Raw genomic sequence first — 19,393 nt, forward strand, 5'->3', positions numbered from 1 at the left:
CTCTGTGCTGGGTTAGGAACTGGCTGGAGGGCCGAGCCCAGAGAGTGGTGGTGAATGGTGCCACATCCAGCTGGCAGCCAGTCACTAGTGGTGTGCCCCAAGGATCAGTGCTGGGCCCTATGCTCTTTAATATCTTTATCAATGATCTGGATGAGGGGATTGAGTCCATCATCAAATTTGCAGATGACACCAAGCTGGGGGCAAGAGTTGATCTTTTAGAGGGTAGGAGAGATCTGCAGAGGGACCTTGACCGGCTGGACAGATGGGCAGAGTCCAATGGCATGAGGTTTCACACAGCCAAGTGCCAGGTTCTGCACATTGGCCCCAACAACCCCATGCAGTGCTACAGGCTGGGGTCAGAGTAGAGGTACTGGTTGATAGTAGACTTAACATGAGCCAGCAGTGTGCCTACGTGGCCAAGAAGGCCAATGGCATCCTGAAAAGAGAAAAAAGAGGGAGGTAGGGGTTAGAGTAAGGAAAAAGAAACACCAAGCAGATCTAAGCATGAATGCCATGTGGAGGAGAAAATTGATGTATGGGCATTGCTGAGAGGTTCAGGAGAGTAACAGTGAAGAGAAATGTCACTCCAGTTCATGGTGGGGAGCAAAGTGGTTCATATGGAGAAGGTTTGTTCAAAGCTTCTTCCATGCCTCAAAGACAACCACAGTGGCAGAAAGACTTGAAATAAAGAAAGATTCAAAATGAAGCAATTGCATGTGACTATAGCAGAGTCCAAGATGACTTAAAAAAGTGTGCTTCAGGAATGCTAATCAAGTGCGGCATCTCATTTTGAGTCCTGGAAGAAAAAACACCTCTCAGCTTGATGAGTAGACTATGCAAGATAAGCTTCTTGCAGTGCTTAGTAGGTGAGCTTTGCATTGCATTGAACTTCTCAGTAGCCTTTGCTCTCTCTTTCATTGTTTACTGCAGTAACAAGATTTGGGATGCTATCTTAGTGGTTTATATTGCTGCTAAGTTGGTGGAGTCACCATCACTGACGGTGTTTAGGAGGAGACTGGATGGGGTGCTTGGTGCCATGGTTTAGTTGATTAGATAGTTGGATGATAGGTTAGACTTCATGATCTCTAATGTCTCTTCCAACCTGGTTAATTCTGAGTTCTGAGCAGATGCTCCTAGGACCACTTAAGCTTATTTTTTGGTCTAATTATTTTCACTTTTATGTTGGTGAAGTCTTAAGATTCTTCACTGTCTCTTTTGTTTTCTGACTAGTAGAAAATGTTTTCTGCATCTTCTTCACTTCTCAAGTCTTATTTCAAAAACAAATAAATAAGATTTGCTGTACAAATCCACAATATTGGATTGAAATACCCTGCAGTAATTTCTTTGCTTCTTAAATCTTCTGTATAGACTCCTTAGAGTGAGAGTCTATTTCCTTTGGGTTAGGGAGACTGTCTTAATTTCTGTTTTGGAGGGAAGCATATCTAATTTTGGTACCTTGGTAAGAGATTTCTCTAAGTGCATGTTTGCTTTTGGTATGCAATAGATATCTCTGTTCCTTTAATATTAATCTGCATATTAACATGCATTAATATTAATATGCATCAAGAACAGTGTGGCCAGCAGGAGCAGGGAGGTCATTCTGCCCCTGTACACTGCACTGCTTAGGCCACACCTCAAGTACTGTGTCCAGTTCTGGGTCCCTCAGTTTAGGAAGGATGTTGACTTGCTGGAGTGTGTCCAGAGAAGGGCAACAAAGTTGGTGAGGGGCTTGGAACACCAGAAGCCCTATGAGGAGAGGCTGAGGGAGCTGGGGCTGCTTAGCCTGGAGAAGAGGAGACTGAGGGGTGACCTTATTGCTGTCTACAACTACCTGAAGGGGGGTTGTGGCCAGGCAGAGGTTGGTCTCTTCTCCCAGGCAGCCAGCACCAGAACAAGAGGACACAGTCTCAGGCTGTGCCAGGGGAGGTTCAGGCTGGAGGTCAGGAGGAAGTTTTACACAGAGAGAGTGATTGCCCATTGGAATGGGCTGCCCGGGGAGGTGGTGGAATCGCCATCGCTGGAGGTGTTCAGGAGGAGACTTGACAGGGTGCTCGGTTGCATGGGTTAGTTGATTAGGTGGTGTTGGGTGATAGGTTGGACGTGATGATCTTGAAGGTCTCTTCCAACCTGGTCTGGTCTGGTCTGGTCTATTCTATTCTGTTCTACCTGTGGTCTTGAATGCTGCAGGAGTTGTTGCTGACGCAAGAACAACGTTTAGATTTCTGTTGATGCCTGTTTAGCTTTGATTTTGTTGCTTTTATCCTTGCTCAGAAAACTGATCCCACTTTCATTGTGGATTTTTCTTGCTAGCTGGTGTTACAAATACCACATCTGCAAGTTCCTTCTCATCAGAGGGGTGGGTAAAGGTTATCTGACATCATTGTCTTTAACACAGTTAAGACTGATGGGGTTTTTTTGATGTCTTGTTTTCTACATGTTTAAAATGTGTATTTCTTTATCTGTTAGACTGTAGCAACAATAATTCAGTGTTGGTTGTGATATGCAGACATACAACTAACTGAACAACTATATTTGGGGTTTCATTTTGCTCTCAGAACTGAAATTTGTATTTTATTTTTTAAGGCTGGATCTTCAGCTCCTTTATACATTGAACAAGTGGAGGAAACAGAAACAAATATAACGGATAATACAGAGCTATATGAGGATAGCCAGCTGCTTGGTCGCTCAAAAGCAATTGCAACTAAGACAAAGGAGATTGAGCAGGTAAGTCCTCTTGGCAATGTGTTGCTGATTCACTGATGATACACCTGAGTAATGGTCTGATTCACTGGAAATGTGTTGAGTTAGTTTTTCCTCCTTGGAGCATAATATGAGTGTAACCTCGCTTCTTGGTGTTGCATGTTGTATGAGCAGAGTCCATTAAGTAATATCATAGTATCAGTCAGGGTTGGAAGGGACCACAAGAATCATCCAGTTCCAACCCCCCTGCCATGGGCAGGGACACCCCACACTAGATCAGGCCGGCCAGAGCCTCATCCAGCCTGGTCTTAAACACCTCCAGAGACGGGGCCTCAACCACCTCCCTGGACAACCCATTCCAGGGCTTCACCACTCTCCTGGTGAAGAACCTCCTCCTCACATCCAGCCTGAATCTCCCCACCTCCAGCTTCATTCCATTCCCCCTAGTCCTATCACTACCTGAGATCCTGAGAAGTCCTTCCCCAGCCTTCCTGTAGGCCCCCTTCAGATACTGGAAGGCCACAATTAGGTCACCTCAGAGCCTTCTCTTCTCCAGACTGAACAGCCCCAACTCCTTCAGTCTGTCCTCATAGGAGAGGTGCTCCAGCCCTCTGATCATCCTTGTGACCCTTCTCTGGACACGTTCCAGCACCTCCACATCCCTCTTGTAATAGGGGCTCCAGAACTGGACGCAGTACTCCAGGTGGGGTCTCACCAGAGCTGAGTAGAGGGGGAGGATCACCTCCCTTGACCTGCTGGCCACACTTCTCCTGATGCAGCCCAGGATCTGATTGGCTTTGCGGGCTGCAAGTGCACACTGAGAGCTCATGCTGAGCTTTTTGTCCACCAGCACCCCCAAGTCTCTCTCCTCAGGGCTGCTTTCCAGCCAGTCACTGCCCAGCCTGTATTTGTGCCTGGGATTGCCTCGACCCAGATGTAGGCGTTTAAAAGTTTGGTCTGGGTACTTGAAATGGGTGTAGCAGAGAATTTTGCACTAGGGTGTCAAGGCCAACGACTACTCATAGGTTGCTGATGTAAGAGTTTCATGCACTTCCTTATGTTTTGTCATTTAATAACATCCAATATACATTAATGTGTTGGGGTTGTTTAGTTTCTGTTCTTAAGTAGTTAAGGATCACCTTATGCTTTTAGCACATAATGTGCTGAAGTGGGGTTTTTTTTCAGAAGCGATGACAAATATGTCCCTGGTGTTAAATTCACAATTGGAGCAACTCAGTGTTGGTGTTACACAAAAGGCTATCTCTTTGTTTTTCTTTTATGAGCATGAGTAGCAAGGATTCTTGAAACATGTTATCTTGTCTAGACATCAAGTCTGCAACACTCTGTTAATTAGTCCATTATTATGTGTCCAGTTTCTTAAGTGTTGCATGTGGAAGTTGAAGTGACGTGAGTTACCTCTGAAAATCTCTTATTTTCGAAGACAAATTTAACAAAGGAGCCAAGTACCTGCCTTCCTTTTGGCCAAAAAATCAAACCTCTAAGTTTCTGAATGAGATTTGACACTCAGCCCTCGATTTGTGTATTACCCCAGAGCTCTGGCATGTAATTAATACATTCTTGAATGCCTTTTTTTCTTTGTACTGGGAATTACTGGCTGACTGGATCCTTTCAGTTCAACAGTGCTTTTAAATGTTCAGCAGAAAGATATTTTTGAATGTTCAAACATTTGGATTAATGGCTTGTTTACATGAATTTCTAAATTAGTATTGCTTGTTAGCAGCCCTAGATATAGTACACAGAAAGAAGGGAAAATGTGTGTGTGACTGGGTTAACAACCTCTCCAGATTCTATTTGCAGATCTGCTGTTAACTGCTTTTCTCTTGGTAGGTATATTACTTAAATATTTGGCCTGGAAGTTAGAGTGAAGTAAGAAAAGCAGTTAAGGTTTAGCAGTTGTAGCGTGTGTGGTTTCCAAAGAACTGTTTCTTGTTCTCTTGCTCTGCCAGATCTCTTGTTCTGGTAAAATCTTACCTAGTAATAACTGAGTTGTCTTTGTGTGCATTTAACACTTTTTAAAGGGTCTCTGTTCTCTGGAGGTGCTGCTCTAACAGAAGACTAACAGGTCACAAAGCGAAACTTTACATTGTGAGGAATTAAAGTTTTGGGTTTAATAACAGACTGTTCAACCAAAGCACAGGCATTTCTGTCATGACAAAATACTTACAATTTCTGTAATGTATGGAAGTGTACTGTATGCCATTCTTCCACAGCCCTTCCTGTAGCCATTGATAGATTTTTGGGGAGATTAACAGCGCTTCAGCGGTGCAAAGGCAAAAGAGGATAGAAATACGAAGTAGCTTCTGCGTCTTGGCTAGGAATAAGCTAAGGAGAAGCTGTGCTAAATCTGTCAGAAAAGTTTCCTAAGTTCTGAGTATGCTAAACTTTTTAAGTTTCAGCAGATGTAGTAAAATAAATCAGCTAATAAACTGGGCTAATGGGAATCCAGGAAGGAGCAAAGGAGGCTGTCAAAGCTGGCCTTGGATCTACCTTTGCTTTTGAATTCAGCTGAGCTAGGGAAACAGGTTACTGTTTCCTTAGATGAGCATGTCAGCCTGCTTGTGCATTTAGCCCATTTCAGGCTAAACTGTCCAGATTAGAAAATATCCCCTAATTAAAATATGAGTTAAGAGGTAGTAAGTTAAGTGAAGCTGAAGGAACTGGAACAGTAGCTGGGAAACATGTTTTAAAGGATTATTTCTGATGATGGATGAGGTCAGACATGCTTTGTTTCTGGTAAGAGTAGACCAGACAAGATGGGGAAACTTAGATTTTGGTCCCCTCCTACCTCAAACCATGTGTACTTAATACACAGTAGCAAGGCCTTAATGATGGACTCATCATCATCAGTCTGACTTGGCTGGTAGCAAAGTAAGTATTGTGCCTCCTCTGAGCTTATGTTTACTTCATTAAAATGTGAGATGTAATTACATGGGCTAATTTATTTTTTCCTAACCAATAAAACATGTTGTAGGCTTCTCAGTAAAATGGATGACAATTCTTGTACTTAATGATATCATCTGCCTATGATGTTGTGTCATCCTTTTGTGGTTTATTAGTTACCTTATGTACAAGGCAAGTAATTTAGTACTTTTTACACATTCATAGATACATTTTTGTGCATATTAATTCTGACTTGCTTTGTACTGTTGTTTAATATGGATTCTAGACCCCCTTGATTTTTATCATTGCAAATGAATTAAGTTGTATTGCTTATATGCATCTTTGTAGCTCACGCTTGCCTTGAGTCTCTTTTGTGCTGGGATCTTTCCATTTTCTAATTCTGACTATTAGAAATCTGTGTTTTCATGTTTGTGGAAGTGCAGGATAGAGAACATAAAAGCTTTTGATCAATATGTCCATAGTATCAATAAATCTCCTTACAAATACAAACCCATGGCTTGGACGGGAGCACACTGCGATGGGTTAGGAACTGGCTGGAGGGCCGAGCCCAGAGAGTGGTGGTGAATGGTGCCACATCCAGCTGGCAGCCAGTCACTAGTGGTGTGCCCCAAGGATCAGTGCTGGGCCCTGTGCTCTTTAACATCTTTGTTGATGATCTGGAGGAGGGCATTGAGTCCATCATCAGTAAATTGGCTGACAACACCAAGCTGGTGGCAGGAGTTGATCTGTTGGAGGGTAGAGAGGCTCTGCAGAGAGACCTCGACAGGCTGGACAGATGGGCAGAGTCCAAGGGCATGAGATTGAACACATCCAAGTGCCGGGTTCTGCACATTGGCCACAACACCCCCGTGCAGAGCTACAGGCTGGAGACAGAGTGGCTGGAGAGCAGCCAGGCAGAGAGGGACCTGGGGGTACTGGTTGATGGTAGGGTGAACATGAGTCTGCAGTGTGACAGGCAGCCAGGAGGGCCAATGGCATCCTGGCCTGCATCAGGAACAGTGTGGCCAGCAGGAGCAGGGAGGTCATTCTGCCCCTGTATACTGCACTGGTTAGGCCACACCTCGAGTCCTGTGTCCAGTTCTGGGCCCCTCAGTTTAGGAAGGAGGCTGACTTGCTGGAATGAATCCAGAGAAGGGCAACAAAGTTGGTGAGGGGTTTGGAACACAAGCCCTATGAGGAGAGGCTGAGGGAGCTGGGGCTGCTTAGCCTGGAGAAGAGGAGACTGAGGGCTGACCTTATTGCTGTCTACAACTACCTGAAGGGGGGTTGTAGACAGGCAGAGGTTGGTCTCTTCTCCCAGGCAGCCAGCACCAGAACAAGAGGACACAGTCTCAGGCTGCGCCAGGGGAGGTTCAGGCTGGAGGTCAGGAGGAAGTTTTACACAGAGAGAGTGATTGCGCATTGGAATGGGCTGCCCGGGGAGGTGGTGGAGTCACCATCACTGGAGGTGTTCAGGAGGAGACTTGACAGGGTGCTTGGTTGCATGGTTTAGTTGATTAGGTGGTGTTGGATGATAGGTTGGACACGATGATCTTGAAGGTCTCTTCCAACCTGGTTTATTCTATTCTATTCTATTCTAAGGCAGGGATCCTTGTTAAAGAATGCTAACACTTTAGCTACTTCCCTTGTATTTTTCTTTGTGCTTTAGAAGTTGCAGTCCTTCACTTCCATTTCTTTAGCTATGTTCTCTTCCCTTTCTGTGGACATTAATGGGTTATTTGGTATGCACTGCAGTGTTGGTAATTACAATCTGCTGCATATGCAAAATCAGTGCAGCTCACTCATTTTACTTCAGCACCTGAAGGTATAGTTTAATAAGGAAGTGTATTACCACATTTCAGCTTTTTGCCAGCAGCTTTTTTCATTGGAAAACTGATAAAAAGTGAGTGTTATTAATATGCAGTGCTCAGAGGGTAGCACTTTAAAGAGAACTTCACACCAGAAATGTGTGCATGTATCCAGTAAGAACAGGGTATCTCTTGAATGCATTAGACAGAATTCACCTTTAGCTTTCTGTCACTAGCGATCTATGGAAGATTTTGTGTTTGCCTTGTGTGTTTCAGAGTAAACAGTTTCTGGCCTGTGCTGAGCATAGTATTTTGAGGTGGGTGAATGCTGGGGGCTCAGCCCACTGACAAATGTAGTCATGGACACAGTTTTTGACATAGTGCTGCTTTCTTTATGTGTTCAAGCAGTACTGAAGATTGTAAGATGTCAAAGAGTACAGTTGGCTTGAGGACAGTCTTAAAGAAGATTGTTTATAGATGTTATAATTTGATGGCAAATCACTGGAAAGCTTAGTTGAAATGTGGCTAAGTAGTTAGGTATTTGGTAAAATTGTTGGACTTGGTTGAAACCATAGAAAATATGGAAGAAGGTTGTACCTGTTTCATTCTGTGCTCAGCTCTTTGAATCTGAAAGAAAAGATTAACTTCTTGGTAAGATAAAATGGAAACCTAAGAAATTTCCCACTTGATTGCATTTTCCAACCAATCACTAGCAGTGCTTGTTTGATTTAAAGTTTCTTTTTCTGCCATGAGAAACCAGGAGAACTTCACGGGATGAAAGATGACTTGGAAGCTGTAACAATGAGTAGTCTAGGAAAGAAGGAGGAATATTTTTAGGTTATTATGAGTCTAATCAGTATTGGAAAAGGAGTTAGGAAGAGAAGAAACCCTGGAATGGGTTGTCCAGGGAGGTGGTCGAGGGCCCGTCCCTGGAGGTGTTTAAGCCCAGGCTGGACGAGGCTCTGGCCAGGCTGATCTAGTGTGGGGTGTCCCTGCCCATGGCAGGGGGGTTGGAACTAGATGATCCTTGTGGTCCCTTCCAACCTTGAATGATACTATGATACTAAAAATGTGTGGGCCTAGATACATAATTAGGAACTAAGTAAGAGAAATTAGATACTGAAATAACTATTAGAATTTAAGGTGCTTGGAGGGATAAGCAGAACTGACAGTGGTGAAGCTCCTGAGAAAGCTGATGGACAAAGCTAGAAATGATTAACAGTCTAAGCTTTGATAAAGGTTGTGGTTTCTATGGGTGTAAGGTTTATTATTATGGGTGTACTTTTGTTGGTGGTGTTGATGAGGTTTTGTTATTATAGACTAATAACTTAATTTGGAGGTCAGAGAGAGCCTCCTCTCCAACTTTGTCTCCAGCTTATTCTTGCTTTAACAGAAGGGCATGGATGCACTTGAGAGGTGGGTTTCAGCAGTGTTTAATTTTTAGCTGGTTTAAGGGTAGAAGATAAAGTTCTGTCATAGTTGTTTCAGTGCACTGGGGCTTAATGTTTTAACTTTTTAGTATTTTCCTGAACCTTCTGTGTCTCGAACAAGGCATTTTTGAATGTGGAAGGAACATTTCAGCATTGCTTGTGGGGAAGACTGTATTTTCCTGGAATGAAACAAAATGGTAATAGGATCAGTGAAAAATAATTGGAACCATAAATTTCAATTGCCTCAGAAATAGCCCCAGCCCAAAGATCTGCTGCCTTGCATCTGTTCCACCCCACCCCATACAACTGATTTTGTGTCAGTTCTATCAGCATTCCTGGTATCATCTTGTCATTGGTCTTCTGAAAGACATGCAGATGAAACAGGAGTCCAAGTGGTGCTTAAAACAAGTTGTATGTAGGGCAAATGGAGAATAGAATCCTGAAGGAAAGGTTTCAGAACCCCATGTGTGATGGTGGGAAGGTGGTAACTGAGTGAATGCTGTTAAGAGACACATGAAATGTGGTGGTAGGATGGTAGGTGACAGGAGGGATTTGATGTTTGGCATGGAAGCTGGTTTCTGTTTCTCCTTCACTGACAAGAGCTTTCAGCCCTCAGGAGGTTGGACTAGACAGCAACAGAAGACTATCACACAGGCAACCTGGTGGTAGGGAAAATCTGCTGAAGTGTGAATCTGCAGTTCTGTGGGTTTTCATGTGTCTTTTACAGTAGGACTGATCTTAATATAACAGAAACCTGGGGTCTAGGTGATAGTTTTGCTGGTGCATGTAATTGAATCCTCCAATCCATTTGTAATCTGATTTGTAGACAACATTGGTGTATAAATATAGGACCATCTGTGACCAAAGATACTTTAGTGGCAGGTTGTGTTTGACACCTGGCTCTTAAGTTTCTCAGTGCCTAGCCTGATGTCTTATTTCTTCTGACGGCTGTGTCACTGAGCAGGTTAAACTCAATATGTTTAAAGATGGGTAGGCTACACTTCTTTTAATAGCTTGTTCTTTTCTGTGAGCATTAGTGATTTCGCAGCCATTGAGTGAGTGGCATTTGGAAAGCAAGCAAATTATTTAAAATGAAAAGGATACAATTTACAGAGGTCTGTTATGGTTTGGTTGGCTTTTTTAATTAATTTGAATGGATGTAGTGTTTAGAATAGAATAGAGTAAACCAGGTTGGAAGAGACCTTCAAGATCATGGTGTCCAAATTATCATCCAACACCACCTAATCAACTAAACCATGCAACCAAGCACCCTGTCAAGTCTCCTCCTGAACACCTCCAATGACAGTGACTCCACCACCTCCCCGGGCAGCCCATTCCAGTGGGCAATCACTCTCTCTGTGTAGAATTTCTTCCTAACATCCAGTCTGAACATCCCCCAGCACAGCTTGAGACTGTGTCCTCTTGTTCTGGTGCTGGTTGCCTGGGAGAAGAGACCAACATCTGCCTGTCTACAACCTCCCTTCAGGTAGTTGTAGACAGCAATAAGGTCACCCCTGAGTCTCCTCTTCTCCAGGCTAAGCAACCCCAGCTCCCTCAGCCTCTCTTCATAAGGCTTGTGTTCCAAGCCCCTCACCAACTTTGTTGCCCTTCTCTGGACATGTTCCAGTTTGTATAGGTTTGTATCTTAAAAGCTTGATATAGAAAACATTCATTTGCTCTGACCTTTGAAATGTAATCTTGGAGTTCTTTTTCATAGCTTATTCTTAGAAAGATGATCCCCAAAAACCATGGGAGTTGGAAACTATCCTAAATGGAGCACCTCTCCTATGAGGACAGACTGAAGGAGTTGGGGCTGTTCAGTCTGCAGAAGAGAAGGCTCACAGGTGACCTAATTGTGGCCTTCCAGTATCTGAAGGGGGCCTACAGGAAGGCTGGGGAGGGACTTCTCAGGATCTCAGGTAGTGGTAGGACTAGGGGGAATGGAATGAAGCTGGAGGTGGGGAGATTCAGTCTGGATGTGAGGAGGAGGTTCTTCCCCATGAGAGTGGTGAAACCCTGGAATGGGTTGTTCAGGGAGCTGGTTGAGGCCCCATCCCTGGAGGTGTTTAAGCCCAGGCTGGATGAGGCTCTGGCCGGCCTGATCTAGTGTGGGGTGTCCCTGCCCATGGCAGGGGGGTTGGAACTAGATGATCCTTGTGGTCCCTTCCAACCCTGACAGATACTAAGATATGGAAAAAAGCTATTTTGTTGCATGAGATCACAGTATCACAGTATCACTAAGGCTGGAAGAGACCTCAAAGATCATTGAGTCCAACCTGAAGATGCTTATGCATCTTAACCTGAGGATGCTTCTGCATGTGCTGCTTCTATAAGTTAGGAAAACATGAGGTTTTTATCTTGAAGTGTAAATGAGTAATGCTTATCACCATTTACCACCAACCTGCAAGGATCTTTTTCCTGTTGTGTTTAACTCTTATTTGCACTAATGTTGTGACTTTCAGACCTCAGTGATTATCTGGGCATACGCTGGTGTGGCTGTCACAATGCTACGCTTCACAAAGTGCAGCAGAAAAACAAGGGCCGAGATTCCCCACAGGACAAAGGTTACAGTGTGCCTATTTTACCCAAGCACTTGGACTTAAAAAGGCTGGCAGTTCAACCTGACCTATAATTCCAGAAGTTGAATACTGACAAAATCAAGTGGGTTCTGCTGTTCATGATTCTTTAGCTTCTCATGTAGAACAGAAGGATTGTTTATACATTAATATTTTGAGCTGTTGAACTTTGATTACTGCTCTAAATGACACTAATAACCTTTAATAGATGGGCTTGATATTATTTCTCCGTGGTTTAATTGGTTTGCTAACAATCTTTCCCCCTCTCCTGCCCCCCAGATAGCTTAAATGCTTGGTTTCATTGCAACATGAAATGTTGTACTTATGTGGGTTCTGTGTGTGCTTACTTGACTTTAATTACTCCCCACAAGCAGTTCACCACCTTGGCTTAGTAAGTAATTTATATATTAACATCTTTGGTCACATGCTACCCAAGTGAAAGAAAAAATCTCCACACAAGCATTTTTAAACAGAAAATCAGAAATAGATTAGAATATGCTGACACAAGCTTTCCAGTGGTAATCTTCAACTGGAAATGTGCCCATTTTATTAAATGGTTTTTTTAAAGTTGGCTTCTTGGAGAAACTAGCTTATGCAATCACAGAGTATCTGTGTATCTTTTGCCTCTGTTGTCAGCTTTCAACTGAATTCAGCTTAAGCGTAAACCAAGGTGAGTATTTGTTAACAGCCTTTGTAGAAATAGACAGGAGTAGAAACTCTGTGAGTTCCAGTGGAGAAAGATCACAATAAGATTGCATCTCATTAGGCATCAGAAAGTCCCCTTATGCAAATGCCAAAGTTGTTGGAAAAAAAATATCCAACCAACCAAAACAAATAAGACATGAGAAAGCAATTCCAGCTTGTACCAGGCAGACCTCACCTTTGCATTACAAAGAGTTTTGTAGCAACCATGGTTTAAGAAAAAACATCCCTGTCTTATATTGTCCCCAGGTGTCATAGTATCATAGTTTCAGTCAGGGTTGGAAGGGGCCACAAGGATCATCTAGTTCCAACCCCCTTGCCATAGGCAGGGACACCCACACTAGATCAGGCTGGCCAGAGCCTTATCCAGCCTGGTCTTAAACACCTTCAGGGATGGGGCCTCAACCACCTCCCTGGACAACCCATTCCATTCCAGGGCTTCACCACTCTCATGGTGAAGAACTTCCTCCTCACATCCAGCCTGAATCTCCCCACTTCCAGCTTCACTCCATTCCCCCTAGTCCTATCACTACCTGAGATCCTGAGAAGTGCCTCCCCAGCCTTCCTGTAGGCCCCCTTCAGATACTGGAAGGCCACAATTAGGTCACCTCGGAGCCTTCTCTTTTCCAGACTGAACAGTCCCAACTCCTTCAGTCTGTCATGTAGGTACCTGCCATGTAGTCTTGATGAGGCCTGGCTATGATTCACATCAGAAGAAAAGAATAAGAGTTTGCAGATATTTCCTTAAGTAGTTCTCTCATTCACATTGTGGTTCCTTAAGTGTGCCAACTGCCATAAGTGACCACTCACACTCTGTTGTGTGTTGAGCCACTGCCACCTCTGGTGTTCAGTGTCTTGAAAGCACTGCCTTAGACACTCAAAGTTATTTAATCATCAGGCAAAAACCTTCAGAAAGCTATAGTCTTTGGTGGTGTTTGCATTGTAACTATTTATTTTTGTCATAGACAAGGTAAAACTTAAAAAAAATACTTCTATTTAATTTCTGTCTAAAGGTGCTTTCACCAGAATGCTTCTTCCTTCAGGGCACTTCAGTGTCTTCTAACTTAAACAGCCTTGTTTCTATGTCTTTGGGAGAATTTACTCGTTTGGGAGCAGAGTGCCTCACTAGATACACTCATAACAGCTTCTTCCAGCTAGTCTGTTGGAGCTGAACTTTGATCTAGTTGTGAACCAAGCTGGTTACCAGACGCTCCAGCCCCCAAAGTTCTTCAGTAGGCCTTGAGAGGAAAGAGAAATCACAGTAAGTGGTATTTTTGGTGGTGAGATAGCTCAACTTTGTACACTAAATATGGTCCCTTCTAATTCAAACTCTAACATCATAAAATTCATTAAAATATTTGCACTTCAGGAAAATGAAGATCAAAAGATTACTGAATGTTTTATGTATTTTATTGCCTGTCACCTAATGTGATGAACTGGAAGTGTGCAATTACAGAGACATGCTCCCTCACCAAGGCACAACTCCTTGTGAAGAAAGCTGAATGCCCTTTTGAATGCTTTTGTTACCTGCAACAAAGACTGTGCTACAGATTAAGATGAAGATGTCTCTTTGTCTAATTTGGGAGATCCTTTTTCTACTTTGTGGGACCTGTGACCAAGAGGCAGCCTCCTTGAAACCTGTAATTAAATGCTTTCTACTGGTGGGGCAGTCTTGCTCACAGCTCTCTCAGCAAGGGGATGGACACTGTGCCTTTATCAGCTCTTGGCAATGACTGGTGCACCCTTCCACCTCCAACAAAACTTCAGGGCTTTTTTCACAGTTGAAAGGAGTGTACCCAGTGTGGGAAGACATGTGAATGTCAAGTTAGGAATCTTCCTGTGAAAGTTCCTTCTCTCTGAGGAGTGGTGGATCATGCCAAAGGGATAATAGCAGGAGAGGACTGAATGCAGGAGAGCATCCAGAAGGCAGGGGCAAAAGGATTCAAATGTTTCTGAGGAAGAGGTGGAGTGTAACTATGTCTAGCTGAGGAATGAGGTGACCTCTGAATTGGAGGGTGGAGGAAATCTTGGAAGAGATAAAAGGATTTGAGTTGACAGAAGAGGTTAGTAGAGTTGGGAATTGGGAGTATGGGAAGCTGTGAACGAGGGTGGGACTGGACTTGCAGTTGAAAAAAAAATAAAGATTTGTGCCAAGATTGGGAACTGCAGCCAAGAGGGTGGGGAGAAGAATGAGATGGGGAGTAAGAGGAACTTGGGTGGAGATGGGAATTAATTCCACAGCTTTAAAGCCCACGGGCAAGTGCAGTAGAGTTTCTCCCTGGCTGGAGGGTGGGGACACTACATCATGCAAGAAAACTTGTTGTTATTTCTGGTGCCAGAAACAAGTGAGGAGCAGTCAGGTGCTTCCAGCTTGATGTCTTCCCCTCTGGATGCCCTCGAGGCATCTTCAGGAATCTACAATCATCAGGCAGGAAACACAGCGTTCCTGCATTGAGTACCTGAAATCACTGAGGAATGTGATAAGCTGCTGAATCGTTCTGTAGTCCATTTGGTCTGGTTTACTGTAGTTCTCATCAACTACAAATAAAAAACCCAGTATGAATAACTTCTTTTGGTAAAAAAGAGTTTTAAATCCAATCATTAATCTGATTACCTAAGTGCAGGTCTAGCTGTAACTCAAAAATGCCTTGATTGATTTTAAAATGCCTTTGTCAGGTTTATTATTAGGCATAACTACAGCTCTGTAAAATTTCCCCTTTTTCTTGGTGATACTGCTGAAGGATGTTTTCTAGCAAGTATGGTTTTGCTAAAATCAGAAGCAAAGATAAACTCACAAGATTCTGTTTCTGGTTTCATCGAGGTCAGTTAATGCCTTCCTACCCTCTTTCCCCCTTTGATTTTCTAGTAACAGGATACCTAAATGTTTAACTCTGAGCTCTGGAAAGCTCTCTGATTCACCCTTGGCTTGGTTCAGACTGTTGGTTTCTTGAGCCCCTATGTATAACTAAGGTTGGAAGACACCTCAAGGATCATCGAGTCCAACCTATCAACACAGACCTCATGACTAGACCATGGCACCAAGTGCCACATCCAATCTCCTCTTGAACGCCTCCAGGGACGATGATTCCACCACCTCCCTGGGCAGCACATTCCAATGACAAATGATTTTCTCAGTGAAGAACTTTCTCCTCACCTCAAGTCTAAACCTCCCCTGGCGCAGCTTGAGACTGTGTCCCCTTGTTCTGGTGCTGGTTGCCTGGGAGAAGAGACCAACCCCTTCCTGGCTATAACCACCTTTCAGGTAGTTGTAGAGATGGTTGTAGCCAGGAAGGAGTATTGGTGCTTTTAATAACAGACTGAAATGATTCCTAATAGGTACAACCAAATTATTGGTCCTGCTATTCTTAAAATGTCCTTTTGGATTGTGATTTACCTCTGTACTCCCAATGTGACAATTATCATCTGTACACTAGTAAACATACAGTAAAACAGTTGCAGTACTGAGTCATTAACATACCTAGTACATTAACATATCTAGTACAGATATGATTAATCTAACATTGAGAATGTATACATGATTTGATAAGATAGAGTTAAATACAGTATGCCTTCTTGGTTTGCAAATTTTCTGCATCATTAGTCAATATTTGGAAAATGGGGGGCTGTGTGTCAGAAAAGTCTTGAGTTTAAAGTAATTACATGGTCTCTCATGACCCAGATGACTTACTGAAGAAACTCCATTTTAAGAGCATTCTATTTTAAGCAGGATGGGCTTTTTGCTAACAAGAAAAGCTTGTATCATTATAATGAGCTGGCTCTGGAGCCTTTTAATTTGTGTAGGTGTTACTCATGTCATAGTAAGCAGCCTGAGCAATGCTTCCAGGGAGAAGTATGTAGTCTACTATAAAGTGTATTCTCTCCTTGTCTATTTATATTGATCCAAGTAATATTTTTCTTATTGGTGGGAGAAACATAACTTCTGCCTGTGTGTATTTCTGACAGTGCAGTGAAAGTGTAAGGTGACTCCTTGCTTGACTTAGGCCTGTGCTGTATGTTGAAGACTTCTGGGAATGTAACCTCAGCTTCTAACACAAAGCTTTTTCTTTACTCTGCATATGAACCAGTTTGTTCACTTCTTTCAATTGTGACATTGATCATAAAAATGATCCTTTCTCCTTCAGGAAAAGAGGCTTCAATAACCCTTTTGCTGAAAAATCATACTGATTAGTTTTTAAAGTCTGATGCCTTTGTAGAATAGAATAGAATGAACCAGGTTGAAAGACCTTCGAGATCATTGAGTCCAACCTATCATCCAGCACTATCTAATCTACTAAACCATGGCACCAAGCACCCCATCCAGTCTCTTCCTAAACACCTCCAGTGATGGTGACTCCACCATCTCCCTGGGCAGCCCATTCCAATGCCCAATCACTCTTTCTATGAAGAACTTCTTCCTGACATCCAGCCCAAACTTTCCCTGGTGCAGATTGAGACGGTGTCCTCTTGTTCTGCTGCTGGTAACATGGTTCATGTCTTAGGTCTTTTGTCTTCTTCAGCTTCTCTTCAGTCTGTTGTTGTTTGAAAAATATATGTGCATATTGCTGAAGATATGTATGAATACATAGAATAAACCAGGTTGGAAGAGACCATCAAGATCATCGCGTCCAACCCATCAACCAATCCAACCCACCTAATCATTGCCCATGCCAATGGGCAATCACTCTTTCTGTATAGAACTTCTTCTTAACATCCAACCTAAACCTCCCCTGGTGCAGCCTGAGACTGTGTCCTCTTGTTCTGGTACTGGCTGCCTGGGAGAAGAGACCAACCTCTGCCTGTCTACAACCCCCCTTCAGGTAGCTGTAGACAGCAATAAGGTCACCCCTGAGTCTCTTCTTCTCCAGGCTAAGCACCCCCAGTTCCCTCAGTCTCTCCTCATAGGGCTTGTGTTCCAAACCCCTCACCAACTTCGTTGCCCTTCTCTGGACTGTTCCAGCAAGTCAACATCCCTCCTAAATTGAGGGAATTAAGATATGCAGAGGCCTGTTAAAGCAATGAGCTTGTTTTTGCCCTTTGTGGATCTGCTGAGATTTTAAAGGAGGCAAGGTCATTTAACCTGTTAATTGAGTTTGAATACTCAATGCCTCATATCAGGTAAGATTTTCTTTGGTAGACTTGCTATACACTTCAAGATGAATTGCTCGGCATTTGTGTATAACATATAAGCAAATAGGTGGTTTTTTTTTGCTGTATTCCTTGAAGCTGTTATTATCTAAAATGAAAGCTCTGAGAGAACATGTGCATGTGGCTGTAATGTAACAGAGGGAAGTGTTTGTTCCTTAAATGTTTCCATTTAGATAGGAAACTTACCTCTTGTTTATATGTTTTGCATTTGATAGAAATGCATGAAATGTAAATGCATTGAAGCCGCAAGGTAATGTGAGGATGCTTAGATAGCTTTCACTTGTTGTGAAACATGCTTTCAATTAATTTCTGACTTTTCAGAGAGCTAAGTGTGAGAGCTTGAGTGAAGACTTGGTGACAGAACAAGGAAGACACATAGAATTATGGTGGCAGAAAGTAGTCAGAGTTAGGAGTGGTTTATTTATTAAGTATGTGTTGGCCAACTGCAGGGTCTATGGAGCAGGAAGAGTGATTTGACTTTGTCCACAGTGTAGTTTGCTGAGGAGTGCAGAATTAAGAAGAACAAAGAGAAGAGGTTAACAAGTGAAAGAGAATTTAGTACTAAGTTGAGGTAAGATGAAGTGAGTCAATGGATCCTATTAAAAACTAAGCAGTAGTTCCAAGAACTGGTTTCAGTGCGTTGTCGCTGACAAATGGAAGGTGTTAGTCACATTTTTTTTCATTAAGAGTGTGTGCTACTGACTTACCCTGTAGAAAAGAACATTTTAATATATATATATTTTATTTTTTTTTAATGAAACATTTACTGTTACCATTCTACACAGTCCAGGGTACTCTTAAATACACGAAAGAATCCTTTGTTCAGTGTGTAAATCATTTCTTTATGAATACTGATCCTTGAAATAAGATGTTTTACCTGCTGATCTGAAAATAGGAATGTTGCACTGCTTATACCCTTCATGTGATTTTTAGAATAAACCTTTGTTTAGAATAAACCAAACCAGGTTGGAAAAGACCTTCAAGATCATCGCATCCAACCCATCAACCAATCCAACCCACCTAAACAGCTAACCCATGGCACCAAGCACCCCATCAAGGCTCCTCCTGAACACCTCCAATGATGGTGACTCCACCACCTGCCCAGGCAGCCCATTCCAATGGGCAATCACTCTTTCTGTATAGAACTTCTTCCTAACACCCAACCTAAACCTCCCCTGGTGCAGCCTGAGACTGTGTCCTCTTGTTCTGGTACTGGCTGCCTGAACAAAACAAAACCCAAAAAAGCCTGCTGGAATTTCTAAATGAAATGAGAAAATGCCATTCGTTTTTGTTGGGGGGTTTCTTCTTTTATTTAATTTGGCTTCAAACTTTTTCCTCCTTTAATTCTGTTCCCAGACAGTGTAGCTCAGCCAGATCTTTACTAGCGTGAACTGCTGGGCACCGAGTGAGGAATGCCTTATTTTTCAGGATGTGTTTGTCCGAATAACCCCTCTCTATTCTGTATCTTTGAGAGCACATGGTGATCTTCTGTGCAGTAAGGTTAAGAGGTAAATGGCATGGTACTGTTTCTTTTGGCTGTTGCATTAAAGTGTTTTGACCTTTTGCAACCTATTTTTATCTCGGGCAGTAAACTGTTTAGTTCTGCTTATCAAAAGATCCCTCGCCGCTCTCTTTCCATGCTGTTCTTAGCCAAAACACACTGTATCAATCCAACATCAGTAGACTTCATCAGCAACAGCTATTACTCTGCTTACAGATAGAGCACTAGAAAAGTTTATTTATGTTGTAATAGTACATTTATTCAGTAATTATTTTAATATATAGATCTATGGTTTCCATTTTCATTATCTAGTTTAGATGTTCTTTTGTATTACAGCCTTATTTGCTTGCTCTCTCCCTGGATTTCTGCTGTTTGACTTGAAATTACTTGTTTTGTTGTCTGCCCTGAAGTAAATTACTGAATAAGTGAACTATTCAAACAGTAGTTTATATAACTTTAAAGGTAAGATTAATGTGACAAAGTATGTATGCTTCTGGATATTAACTATTTGGGGATGTCTTCAAGTCATCAAGGTGTTAAGGGTAATTTGAAATTTTAGGAAGTGTTTAGTTGAAGAATCAAGCCCCCCCCCAAAAAAAAAACACCCCAACATTTCATTGTGATTTGCCA

General features: G+C 42.6%; 1 protein-coding gene across 1 annotated transcript in view; it reads left to right on the top strand.

The window, feature by feature from the left end:
- PPHLN1 (periphilin 1) overlaps positions 1–19,393 on the top strand; it is a 77,372-nt gene that overhangs the window by 43,362 nt on the left and 14,617 nt on the right. Inside the window, 1 exon segment of the mRNA XM_068170242.1 lies at positions 2,584–2,724. Coding sequence (XP_068026343.1) covers positions 2,584–2,724 — 141 coding nt within the window.

This window comes from Melanerpes formicivorus, unplaced genomic scaffold (genome assembly GCF_026170545.1).
Source record: "Melanerpes formicivorus ecotype bairdi unplaced genomic scaffold, bMelFor1.0.p_v2 SCAF_3, whole genome shotgun sequence".
Taxonomy (NCBI): domain Eukaryota; kingdom Metazoa; phylum Chordata; class Aves; order Piciformes; family Picidae; genus Melanerpes; species Melanerpes formicivorus.